Below are 14,199 nucleotides of genomic sequence, written 5' to 3'. Positions count from 1 at the left end.
TTGATAAAATTACCTTAGATTTTGGGGAACTGGGAATAGCTTGCTCAAGAGAGAGTGAATTGGTACAGAACGATACCAGGCACCTGCAGGAACAATGAACTGATACTGGGTTTGGATATTTTAGGATAGAATCATTGGCAGATGTTTAATCACAAACGTGCTTTAGCAATGATGATGAATGTGATAATAAACTAAAAGGCATTAATATATTAACCTTTAGTTGATAAGGGCACACCAATATTATAAGGCTGAGGAAGTTAGATTTGGACATGGGAGGCTGGGCATCTGAATTAATATTCATGATACTACCCAGGCCCTATAATAGGCCAAGAGACTGTGTAGCAGGGGCCAGCTTTCCATCATTCACCCTACAGCTCTTCATTGTTATTTATCTACCATTGACCTTTGGACATTGGACATTGGGTGTCTGGACCAGGGACAGGGCTGTATGTCTCACCTCCAAGTCTCCAAGGAAGGGTACAAGTATATAAGTTGATGTCATGCTCTGCATATGCTCATATAAGATATCCCTAATACTATAATACTGCTATTTGTTTATGTGGTTTGGAGTTTTCTTGTCTGTACTGATTGTTTAACTGAAAGTAGTTAAGGCTTTGCTTTGCCTTTGGTGCGAGTATCTTTGTCTTACGCCTCAGGATAACCCTATAAGTTATTGAACTTGTTAGTTTTAATTCTGTGGAGCTTGATTCTGGGATAAAAACCCTATAACCCACAGCTCAATAAATTAATATCAATTGGCAATCAATATAATTATTAACCATTAAAGGCATCAGGCTACAATCCACAACATTCCCAGCTGTTTTCCTCAACAGGAGAGCAAAATGTATATCATAGTGCACCGACGGCAGAATTAGGATTATATAGGTAACCTTAATCCTGTCATGACATAAATTTCAAGTGTTTGAATTTGGACACTTAATATTGTTAACTTAAATTTTTTGGGGGAAAAGGGGGAATTGATATGGAACTTCCTAGGCATTTTAAAAATTGTTAAAAGAAAAGCCAATGAAAAAAATTCCATTATATGCAACTGTAATATCCCTCATTATCAGGGTTTAAATCTGGGACCTTTAAATCTGTAGCAAAACTGCTGCTGCTTGAGCTAAAAGAGTAGGTTAGGGTATGTCTACACAACCCGCTGGATTGGCGGGCAGCGATCAATCCAGCGGGGATTGCTTTATCATGTCTAGTCTAGACACGATAAATTGATCCCTGAGCGCTCTCCCGTCGACTCTTGTACTCCAGCACTGCAAGAGGCGCAGGCAGAGTAGACAGGAAAGCAGCAGCAGTCAACTCATTGTGGTGAAGACATCACGGTAAATCAATCTAAGTATGTCGACTTCAGCGACATTATTCACATAGCTGAAGTTGCACAACTTAGATTGATCCAGCCCCCTAGTGTAGACGAGGTCTTAGGTAGCAGCAACAGACTAGCCAGTAAATATCTGAACTTAGTAGGGGCTCCTTCTGAGCATCTGAAATCTGCCAAAATTCTCTTCAGGAGGCACATTTGTAAAATCCCTCTGCATAAATCATCAGTAAGGCTAGAAATGCAGGGTATTTACCACTTCCCCAAAGACACTTAATGACTTGAGCTACAGGAATAACTACTAGTTAACAGCAGCAGTAGGCTGTTAACTACTGTGGACTAGCCATTAGACGATAAACACTACACAGTGCATAACATATGCAAGAGTAGCAGATTTACAGATAGCATACCCAAGCAGCAGATTTGGCAGATTCTCTCTGTAGTGTATCATGGCTAAGACTTGAGTTTGGCATATTACAAATCTAGGGTCAAGGCCAAAGTCTGCCAGAGTGAGCTTGTGCTATCTTTTAGTTACTCCAGTAAAATGGAGAAGGATTTAGTCAGCATGCTGGGGGATGGGGAGAAGAGTATGAAGATACTTGCGTGCCCCATAGGGTAGAGATAAGGTCTTGCTCAATAATAAGGTGATCAATGACACAAAATTAATAACCACTTTGTAGAAGAGGTGAGATCAGAACTCACAATCTTTTATCTTCTATGCTAGTACCTACCCCCATAGGCCTAATAGTATTTTGCTAGAGGAAAGTGGCAGGAGTAAGATCCATTATGCCTGTGTCTCATACAGAAATTCAGCTCTGTGTGGCTACTTCTGAACAATTCAGAAATCTCAGTGCGGCCTAGGATCATGCATGACCTCTCAATGGCCCTTTCAGTCCCACGACCCTCTGATAGTACAGTTGGAATGTTCAGAAAATTAAGCAGCAGAAAATGTCTGGACATATGCAAACAGCAATTTTCCACAGCTTATAATTTAGCCAACTCTAGGCAGAGTTAAATGTCTCTGACCTCAGGAATCACTATTCCCCCTGCCAAACTGAAAATCACAGCTCCAAATAACAGAAATGCTTTAGTAGTTTGAAAAATTGTTTTGACTTCTTTAACGTAAAGAGGCCCATTCCTGACTTAACTGGGGCGGGGGTGTGCATATCGGAATTGCCCTGTACTGGGTCCTTGTTGGAGTGCGTGGGGGGATGCCCTCTGGCACCAGTGTCCGTGGAGCAGAGATCTGCTCCCTCCCCTCAAGCTACTCACTCAATTCAGTGGAAGGAGGGAAATGATGGACTCCCAGAGCAGCCATTCTTGCTATTGAAAGCCATGCTGCCCTTTAAGCAGTGTAGCTGTCAGAGCTGGGTTTCTCTATGATACATTGTTAATTAGGAAATTTAGAAGATCAGATGCCAGGAATCACACTTCGGCTATGAATAATAATAGTTTAATTGCCCTTTACTTTTTCATTAATAGGGGATTTTTTTCAAATAATAGTTTACTAATGGAAAATTAACAGATATATTTTACTTTTGGTGTATAGATTAATGGCTTTCTGTTGCAAATGTTTCATTATCTTGGAAATGTTTCATCAATTTTAGACATTCTTTTAGCACACAGACATTTCTGTTCCACCTCCAAAAAATCTGAAAAGAACAAAAAAAATCAGTATATATGCAATTATTGCTCCACTGTTGTGATTCAAACTGACATTTTTTAAATTTTAAAAATCAGTTAGGTGCTCAGATGCCATGGTAATGAGCAGAGCATAGATTAGCTATAGTAACTTATTTTAGAGCAATTTGGAGACAGAACTAAAATACTTGATGAATGTCAAAGAATGTGTCAGTATATTTTAAGCATCTATACTAATATTTTTCATTCATGGACTATTTTAGTGGAAAAAGATATTACTTTCACATGTGCTGACAAGGCATCTCAAGTAGTGCTAGGAACCTGTCACAAAATCATAGAAATTAAAAACTAGAAGGGATCATCCATTTGACTTCTTGGATATCAAAGGCCTCCAATACAACCTATCACCTGCACGCTAAACCTAACAGCCAAAATTTGACCAAAGTATTACAGCCCACAGAAGATTAGGTTATCATGTGGGGCACAAAATAAGAGGGACTGAGGTGCACCAGTACCTGAGGCCCTGCTCAATGGCAGGTAAATGATTAAGTGAGATATGCCCAGCTCTCAGTGGTTATCTTATTTAAATAAATAAAAAAGTGTTCACACATAAAACAACTCCCTAATTAATGGTCTCAAACATAGTTCCTTTCCCCTTCCCAAGCCCTTCCTACTTCCTAAAGTAGAAGCCTTTTCCTCTCTGATGTCTGACATCAAATCATTTTGTCTGTTTTTCACACTACATTCAATGACAACCTTTATTCCCTATTGCTGTTTCAGGACAATTTGACTAAGGAAGTTGATATCCCAGCACCTGGCAGGCACCTTCAGCATTGCAGTTAAGAGTCCCTTTGAGACCCTAGGGATCAATAGAGATCAGAGTGTTGAAGTACAGCACGCTGGATCAGAGCAGAAATCAGAGAAATTTCAATGCATCAAGTTATAAGAGATCTTACAAAAAAAATTTCTTAAATAATACCCCTTTCCTTTGTGTTTACATATTTCAAAAAAAACCTCTAGCTCTTATAGAACACTTTTCACCTTTATTTCAAGGCACCTTATGAAGGATGGAAATTATCCTCAATCTACAGATGAAGTAACTGATGCTTAAAGAGGTTGAGGGTATGTCTACATTACAGAGACTACACTGACATCCCTGTGTCGGCATAGTCCTGAGAGTAGAAGCAGCCTACTCTCTCACCAATAGAAGGGGGTTTTCTTTCAATGTAGTGAATCATTTCCCCAAACAACATTTGCTAAATTGACAGAAGCCCTTTTCTCTACACATAGTTGCATGTATGCTGGAGGTTATGTCGGCATATCTATCTCACTCAGGGGTGTGGGTTTTTCCACAGCCCTGACTGATCTATGCCACTATAACTTTTCTGTGTAGACTAGGCCTAAGTGACTGCCCATTGGCTCACTATGTAGTTTTAAGAAAGAGAACCTAGCCTCTGACTCCCACTCCACCACCTTTCCCACTGGTCCACTTTGCCTCTAATAAACACTTTAAACCACAGAAGACCTTAGTAATTTCTTAGCAAAGCGATATATTTAGCTCTTATTCTCTCTTCATAAATCAATATCTTTAGAAAAAATGATTAACAGCCAATTTCCAAACTCTTCCAATTTTTCAGATTCTTTCTGGGGAAGCAGTGAGTGTAAGATTTCACTATACAAGATGTTTTACATAAGAATGTAAGAACGGCCATACTGAGTCAGATCTCAGGTCCATCTAGCCCAGGGGCCAATGCCAGCTGCCCCAAAAGGAATGAACAGAACACAATCACCAAGTGATCCATCCCCTGTCACCCATTCCTAGGTCCTGGCAAACAGAAGCTAGGAATACCCTCTCTGCCAATCCTGGCTAATAGTCACTGATGGATCTATCCTCCATGAATTTATCTAGATCTTTTTTAATCCCTATTATAGCCTTTGCCTTCACAACATCCTCTGGCAAGGAGTTCCACAGGTTGATTGTGCATTGTGTGAAAAAATATTTCCTTTTATGTATTTTAAACCTACTGTTTCATTTAGTGACCCCCTAGTTTTTGTTTTATGAGAAGGAGTAAATAACACTTCCTTATTTACTTTCGCCACACCGGTCATCATTTTATAGACCTCAATCATATTGCTCCTTAGTTGTCTCTTTTCCAAAATGAAAAGTCCCAGTCTTATTAATCTCTCCTCAGATGGCAACCATTCCATACCCCTAATCATTTTTGCTGCCCTTTTCTGAACCTTTTCCAATTCCAATATATCTTTTTTGAGATGTGGCGACCACATCTGCATGCAGTATTCAAGATGTAGGCATACCATGGATTTACATAGAGGCTATATAATATTTTCAGTTTTATTATCTATCCCTTTCTTAATGATGCCCAACATTCTGTTTGCTTTTTTGACTGCCACTGCACACTGAGTGGATGTTTTCAGAGAATTATCCACAATGACTCTCTCTCTTTCTTGAGTGGTAACAGCTAATTTAAACTCCACCATTTTATCTGTATAGCTGGGATATTTTCCCATGTGCATTATTTTGCATTTATCAACATTAAATTTTTTCTGCCATTTTGTTGCCCAGTCACCCGATTTTGAGAGATCCTTTTGTAGCTCTTTGCAGTCTGCCTGGGACTTAACTAGCTTGAGTAGTTTTGTATCTGCAAATTTTGCTATCTTACTATTTATCCCTTTCTCCGGATCATTTATGAATATGTTGAATAAGACTGAGCCCAGTAAAGACCTCTGGGGGACATCACTATTTACCTCTCCCCATTCTGAGAACTGACCATTTATTCTTACCCTTTGTTTCCTATCTTTTCACCAGTTACCAATCCAGGAGAGAACCTTCCCTCTTATCCCATGACTGCTTACTAAAATCCAAATATATTAGGCTTACTGCTTTCCCCTCACCCACTATTTCTGTAATTCTAGGAGGCAGGGGGAGGGGAAAAGCAAAAATAAAGTTTGAAAGAATTTCAAACTTTTGATCTTTATATTCCAATGCAGTGATTTGTTATAGTTTAGAGAGCTAAGCAACTGTTCATTTATACATCACAGCTATTCCCCATTTAACCCATAATAATTAAAACTAACAATATTAAAAGTATTTATTAGCTCTAATGACATATAGCAAAGCTTTTATATGTTTTGGCACATACTAGTTTCCTAAGTTAGGCCCTGGTCCATCAGGATACTTAAGCAAATGCCTACATTTAAGGACTTGAGTAATCTCACTGATAACAGTTGGATTACTCACATGTTTAAGTACCTCAGTGACTCACCTTAACACAAAACTATAACAAAATTTAAATATAATTTATGCAGATTTCAACTGTAATTACTGATAAATGAGATTTTATATAGCATTTTTTATTCTGAACAATCCTAAAAATCTCAGTAGAGATTGCATATAAAAACATTATCCATCACTGAAATGCAACTCTGAGGATGAATACAAGCAGTCACTTTTTGACAGTAACTCCTTATTGCAGTTATTTTTAGGAGGGGCTGTGAAAGATAACTTCAGCTGAAAGTACACTGGATATTTTTAGACAGGCATTTATTCTTACCCAATTTAGATACCTTGGCAAAATTAGTTGCCCATGGATATTGAAAAAAAACCCAACAACAACTCTGTAGACTAGTTTCTAACTCTGTAGTGATTTATCTAAATATGAACAGAAAACAAACAGTTGTATTTCACTATACAAAGTGAGATTATTTACCTGTTCTTTAAACTGAGTACTTCTAGATGCGCTGGTCCCCATTTGTATTCCATTGTGGAGTATGCATATGCACCATGCACCTGAGATTGGAAATTTGTTCAGCAGTGGCCACTGTTCCACACCTGTCCCATTTGCCTCCTCATGCTCCAAACCAAGGGCATAAGGGGTGGTGCTGACTGACCATCGCTCCAGTTCATTCTTTATGGCTAATAAAGTCACGAGCTGAAGTAGAGGGAACAGAGGGCAGGTAGTGGAATACAGACAGGGACCACAAGTCTTAAAAAATAGTGAGCAAGAGGCCAATGGTTTCCATGAGTGCCACTAGGACAAGATTAAGATCCCACATTGAAGCTGGCTTGCTTACAGGAGGAAAGATCCAAAGTAAGCGTCAAGGAAGTTGATCGTTATTGGATGGGCAAAATTGGAGTAGTCAGTGGGGGGAGGGCAGGTGCAGATAGCTGCCAAATTAACATGTACTGAGTTGAACGTGTATCCTGGAGTCTTTAGGTTCGGAAGGTAGATCAGGATAGCAGAGATGTCTGATTCTTCTGGATAAGTGTAGTGGTTATGAGCCCTGATGGAAAATCTTTTCCACTGGGCTGCACAACAATTGTTTAGTAGACTCCCTTCTATTATTGTTGAGAATAGACTGGACATCTCCTGAGCGCACAGTCTCCAGCTTGATGCCCATCCAAAAACCAAGCTGTCAGATGTAGTGAGTCTGGATTGGAATGCTTGATACTGCCTTTGTGCTGCATCAACAGGTTCTGGAAAGTGACATGCAGATGAGCTGACAACTAAAAGAAGCTGAGAAACCAGAATTGTCCGGGCCAAATGGGAGTGATCAGTATGACCCATGTTTTGGCCTGCCAGATTTTCCTCAAGCCTTGAGGTAATAAGGAGATGTGGGAGGGAAAGGCATACATTATTTGCCCTGACCAGGGACCAGAAGCACATCTCCAATGAAGTTCTGACCCAAAATCCCCCAGAGCAATAAGTCACACACTTTTTGTCCTTGTAGGATGCTAACAGGTTGCAGGACAAGGAGCCCCAAAGATGGAATATGATCTACTGAGTCACGAAGCGGTCACTCGTGGTCCTGAGAGAAGCACCTGCCGAGAAGGTCTGCCTGGGTGTTGGGTACTCTCAGTATGTGCACTGCTGACAGAATTATCTGATGTCAAATACACCAGTTCCAGAGTTCTACAGCTTTTGTATTGGGAGAGGGGGTGAATTTCGCTCCTCCCTGTTAGTTTACATAGAACAGCACGGTGATGTTGGCCCACATCACTGGAATGTGGTGAGACCTCATGATGGGGAGAAACTGTTTGGAAGCCTCTCAGACCACTCTGAGTTCAAGCTGGTTTATGGCATTGTGGCTTCTTTCATTGACTAAATACCTTGTGCTGAACGTTCACCCAGCTGGGCATCCTAGCCAAAAACAAAGTATACCCGATGAGAGAATTCTGTAGTAAAATCAGAATGAACAGAATTCTGTTGGTCCTTGTTCTCCCACTAACTCAGGGAGGCCCTCACTTCTTGACAGAGGGAGATTAGTTTGTTTATGCTGTCTGAGCAAAGCCAGCCTGAAGACAGTCTCCCAAATGAGGTTATGTAAGTATAAGTCACTGTTACCCAGGAGGGTGAGACAGGAGTACATTTGCAACTGTGGGCTCTCTCAGTTGCATGGAAAGATGTTTGACATGTGGAGCTTGTCCTGTGGGAGGAACGCCTTGGTTGCGATCAAGTTCAGGGTGGTTCCTATAAAATCTATAGACTGGGTTGGCATGAAAGAACTTTTCAGTAATTTTACACAATCCTAGAGACTGCAGGATATTGTCCTTGGCTGCTGACAGCACCTCATGGTAGGACTTCCCCGTCAGTAACCAGTCCTCTAGGTAGAAGACGACTGATGACTATTGACAAGAGAAGTGAGCTGCTGCAAATGAGATAACTTTGATAATCCCTTGGAACCGTTGCCAGGCTAAACAGAAGCATCTTGTATTGGAAATGGTCATTCCCCAAAGTGAATCACAGGAACCATCTGTGAGACGGGTGGATGTCCATGGGAAAATGGGCATCCTTCATATCTACAGCTGTAAACTCATCCCCTCTGTACAATGACTGGATGATAGATGCCAAAGGAAGCATTCTAAATCTCAGCTTGCAAATAAAAAACAAAATAAAAAAAACACACATTGTCTTAGATCTGCAGCCTCCTTTCTTCTTTGATCTGAGGAAGAAATTATAGTAGAACCTCTTCCCTTGGTGTTATAGAGGTATTGGTTCTATGGCTCTTTGAATGAGGAGGGAGACTAAATAAATAAATAAAATAAAATAATAGAGATAGCCTGTCTCCAAGAACTGGAAGGGACCTTGAAAGGTCATCAAGTCCAGCCCCCTGCCTTCACTAGCAGGACCGAGTACTGATTTTGCCCCAGATCCCTAGAGTGGCCCCCTCAAGGATTGAATTCACAACCCTGAGTTTAGCAGGCCAATGCTTAAACCACTGAGCTATTCCTCCCTCCCTACTACTTGGACAAGTCTCCTGTTATGAGAGGAATCCCTGAACAGGGACAGGGAAGCAAGGTTTGGAGGAGGAAGAGAGAGGAATCTGGTGTACCCTGATAATATTATATCAAGTCTCCATCTGACTGTTGTGATGTCCTGCCCACTGTGGAAAAAAGTGAAGAAACTGATGAAGAGAAGACTTGGGTAGCATGGATGGCATCTGTTGATCATGGCTCCCAAAAGGTCTCATCCCTCAGCCTGAACTGCTTCCCGCCAGTGGGAGCCGCGATCAGCTGAACCTGCAGACGCAGCAGGTAAACAAACCTGTGCCAAAGGTTGCCGATCCCTGGTGTATCATCTGCCTCTTTCATGGAGGCTTATGAGGGCTGGGGCACTGTATAAGGTCTATAGGAGATGGTTTTCTGGTACTTTCTCTTCAGGCCAATTCCAAAGAGGGATGCTCTTGAGTCTTTTAATGAGTGCAAAGACTTCATCTGGCTTGTTGCTAAAGAGATTATTCCATTCAAAGGGCAGATCCTCCCTGGATTGTACATCATGAGGAAATCCCGAAGAGTGAAGCCATAATGTCCCGTGCATAGCTATTGCTAAAGCCATGGCATCAGCTGCATCTGCAGAAGACTTCCAGGATGATCCAACTACCAGCTTTCCTTCCATATCCTATACCAAGCTTGGTGGCATGCTTCTTGGTGTATGTGGGGCTGGGGGAGGAGGGGTCTGATCAGTCTGGGTCAGACTGTGGCCTCAAAGCATATTCCATAAAGTGTTTCTTGAGTCTGTCTTCCTGTGCCTGTTTAGTTCATCTGGGAAAGGATTGGTAGGTGTTGCAGCTGGAGACAATGTGGGCTTCTCTGGATACAAACATCAGTTATGGACTGACCAGTTAACCGGACACCATGTGAAACTGGAAGTAATCAGTTAAGCAGCAGCAGAGACAACCACAAAAAAGCAAAATATTGCTTGTATTGCCTCTTAAAAGGTAAGCACATCTGGGTTGCCTGGCCCCATCCCCACTCATGGGGAAGCCACAGTGTGCACCACTTTCACCCCTCAGCACCCCACACTGGGAGGGAGAGGCGTTGTTCTCTCTCTCTCTCTCACACACAGACTCACATACACATACACACACACACACGCCAGGATGGGGACAAGCTGGCAAACTCATTCTGATCCAGGGAAAGAACCTACCTGCAAGGATGTTGCCGGCACTGAGGAGGAAGCTCAGATGCTGCTGAAGCCTGCCCTGGAGCGTCAGCAGCTGGATCTGGAGCCCGAACTGTACTTTGTTCAGAGTTATAAACATTTCAGTGTTACTGACAACCTTCATTCCCAAGGAGTCCGTAACTCTGAGGTTCTACTATAACTAACACTAATACTAAACTAAACTAATGGAAACAATTTAAGTGATTTAAAATGATATATTTACTCATTCAAAAAGGAGAAGCTTTGGAAACACTGGAGAAGTTCCATCTCAGATCATGCAGCAGTAAGATGAAACTGGAGCAGCAGCTGGTCTACACTGCCCCTTATGCCCTCAGCTTGGAGAGCAAAGGGGCAAATGGCAAAGATGCAGACCAACAGACACGGCTAAAAAATTGTGATTGCAGGCTCATGGTGCACGTGCATTCCCCACAATGGAATACACATAGGGACCAGCACTCAAAGAACTATTTTATTGCTGATTTATTCATGGAAGGTTCTTATATTCTTTTTCTAAACTCATTTGGGTACTCTTGAATAAATGAAAGAGTAAGCAATGCATCTTTCTTTTTAAAAATCTGTGAGTTACAAATACTATGTAATGGAGCTTTACAAATTTCATGACCCACTCAAGAAATAAATGCTGTCCAATTTCTTTGCACAGGAAATTATTCAAAACAGAAAGAAGTGTTGGGATCTATAAAGTTAAATAAGCCAGTCTATATATCAGGTACATTACCATTACATATGCAGGTCTTCACTTCGATTGGGTATGCAGTGCGATGCAAGCCTTTCCCTTCATGTTTATTTTAGTTCCAAATTGATGGTAGTGCTTTCCCACATTTTTCCTCTTCATCCAAGTTCACTCATTTCTCTTGTTTATTAACTTAATGATTGCCTAGAAACCCTATTCTAATATATATCTAAGAACTTCTGAATTTTTTTACCTGTTTGTTTTACATTTCAAATATGAGAAACATTTAGAATGGAAAGTGAACAGAGGCTGAACAGTTACTCACAGTCTCTCCAGGGATCTCAGTCCAAAGAAAGAGCCATTCTTTAACCACAAGATCTTGTTGTTACTCAGAATTCTGCAAAAAGTCATAAAAGAATCTGGTTAACAGATCATGATAATTTCACTGATTAAGAACATGTAATTACAGTAAATGATGTCACTGTAAAATACTAATCACAAAATTCTCTGCTTCATTTGCATTTTCCTTTATAGCAGTAAATATAATAATCATTTTCACAAGTGGAAAGTTACATCTTCAACATTCTCCTGTTTAACAAGCAAGTAAGTCAACAAGTGCAGCATGGTTCCATGTGAAAACTGTGAAATTAATAGACATCTGCACAGCACATTTGAAGAACAGCTGGTGAATGTTAATTTTTATGCTTGCATAAGTCAACAAGCTGGTTGTGTGGATGAGGGTGAGGGGAAGGTGGGGGTATATGAAGAAACCTCTTTCTCCAGGCAACAGGACAATGGTGGAATTACTTGGGAATTTCTAAAACAGTGTTGGACCCTTCCCCCATCTCCCATTTTCAGATCCATACATCCAACAGCCAGGGCCAACGCAACCCATTAGGCGATCTAAGCAGTCGCCTAGGGCGCTAACATTTGGGGGGCAGTGACCGCGGCAGCCAGACCTTCCGCCGCCTCTGTTGGGGCCACCATTTCGGAGGCGGGACCTTCCACCGCCTCTGTTAGGGGCACCATTTCAGGGACAGGACCTTCCACCACTTAGGGCAGCAAAAAAGCTGGCGGCGCTCCTGCCAACATGAGTAACCTGCTCCCTTCTACATTGAACTGGAGCTAAATGGAAGTACCTCCTCACACAGTTCTAGCTTTTGCAGGAGATTCAACTCTACTTTTCTAAAGTAGCAGAACAAAAACCTTTCCACATTTATCAGAGGGAAAAAAAAGATGCTACATGAAAGAAAAAAAAAGTAAATGTTATTTTAAACCTATCAGATGCTAATTTACCTAGTAGTAATTTATCTCCTAGTATTTCCTACTATAATTAAAATATAATGAACACTTATTTGAGAGTGCAGAACAGACTGCTGCTGGAGATGTGGATGTCTCAGAGCCACATTGGCTCATATACGTTGGGACTGTCCCAGGATACAATCTTTTTGTCTAGAAGCAAGCAGGATGATTAATATAATGGATACTTCCTTAAAAATTACATCAAGAACTGTGTTTTGGAATCTAGCCCATCACCTTGAAAACACTACAACTTACGGAAAGTTTGTTTCTCTATTGCAGTGCTTGTAGCCAAACAATTCATATTGCTTAGACTGAAGAGCTGACTGCTTCCAGAGGTAGGAGCTTGGCACAGTGACTTGTCTCAGCTGGCAGCTAAAGAGTGGGTAAAATTTCAGAGAAAAGGGACCGCAGACAAATTTGAAAAGATTTGGTCTGACTTTGTAGAAATTTTTGATTGATGCTTAGCGGATGGACGCTAAGATATCGCTCTCCTTTCCCCTTCCTACCCCTCTTTCTTCCTTTCCTTTCCCTCCCTTTCCATTTCTTTACCTTCCCTCACCTTTCACCCTATCCCTGATTTTTTCAAGGGAGTTAATCAATAAAATATTAATAGAAAACATTTTGATGCTGTGCACCAGCATATTTTGCATAGACATAATCTCTCAACCTGCCAAGGCCCAAACGTGGAACACAGTGTGCGAGAAACTCCCAAAATGAGGGACACAAAAATAATTATCCAGGCAGGAAAACTTAATATGCTGTGGAATTCAATCCTGTCATATAAATAACTCTTGATGAGTTCCATGATTTTTTTTAGACTAATGTAAATAATTTTCAACAATAAAATTGAGGGGATACCCAATTTGTGTATAACTTTAGGACTATATTGAGTGACAGCCTTTAAAATAAGGAACACATCAGAAGTATGTGTCAGTGCAATGCATCTCATTTAAATAGATTCCATAAACAAGAAGTTAGTTTAAAAGGAATTAAGGCTGGTTAAGTATGACACTTGCCGCCGCCCTCCACCCCCCCAACTCAAATCCTTAAAAGCAAGGAAATTCTTAGGTATGCAGCAACCCTTATGTGTATCCTTACATCCTCAGAGAACATTTCTACTGACAGTGACTCCCCATCTTCACAAGATCTCCACCAGGTAAGGAAATATACTACACAACACATCAACTCTCTTCCACAGTATAACACAAAATCTTAAACATAACATAAGCAACATTACAGATTATTTAACAATCCCATAACAGAGCATGTGCTTAAAGTTCAAAATCAAAACAGGGCTAGTGTTTGTTCTGATTTTGTTTTATAATCTCCTGAACATCTAAGGCAGCCATATTTGATGCATATTGGTTGAATAGTTTTAAAATTGATCATTTAAACTGAATATTTGACACACATACTGTAGAATTTTGCTGCTCTTTTAGGTTTTAGAGGTTATTTGGTGTTTTTTTTAATTCTTTCCTTCCTTTTTATGGATCTAAACCAGGGGTAGGCAACCTATGACACGGGTGCCGAAGGCGGCACACAAGCTGATTTTCAGTGGCAGTCACACTGCCCGGGTCCTGACCACCAGTCCAGGGGGCTCTGTATTTTAATTTAATTGTAAATGAAGCTTCTTAAATATTTTAGAAACCTTATTTACTTTATATACAACAATAGCTTAATTATATATTATAGACTTATAGAAAGAGACCTTCTAAAAACGTTAAAAATGTATTACCAGCACGCAAAACCTTAAATCAGAGTGAATAAATGAAGAC

At 40.6% G+C, this 14,199-nt stretch overlaps 1 protein-coding gene across 1 annotated transcript in view; it reads right to left on the bottom strand.

The window, feature by feature from the left end:
* ADGRA1 (adhesion G protein-coupled receptor A1) overlaps nucleotides 1–14,199 on the bottom strand; it is a 454,349-nt gene that overhangs the window by 371,340 nt on the left and 68,810 nt on the right. Inside the window, exon 2 of the mRNA XM_030570731.1 lies at nucleotides 11,448–11,519. Coding sequence (XP_030426591.1) covers nucleotides 11,448–11,519 — 72 coding nt within the window. The remainder of the gene's footprint in view (nucleotides 1–11,447; nucleotides 11,520–14,199) is intronic.

The sequence above is a fragment of the Gopherus evgoodei genome, chromosome 7 (genome assembly GCF_007399415.2).
Source record: "Gopherus evgoodei ecotype Sinaloan lineage chromosome 7, rGopEvg1_v1.p, whole genome shotgun sequence".
In the NCBI taxonomy this organism is placed as follows: domain Eukaryota; kingdom Metazoa; phylum Chordata; order Testudines; family Testudinidae; genus Gopherus; species Gopherus evgoodei.
This window is presented reverse-complemented; position numbering and strand designations above follow the sequence as displayed.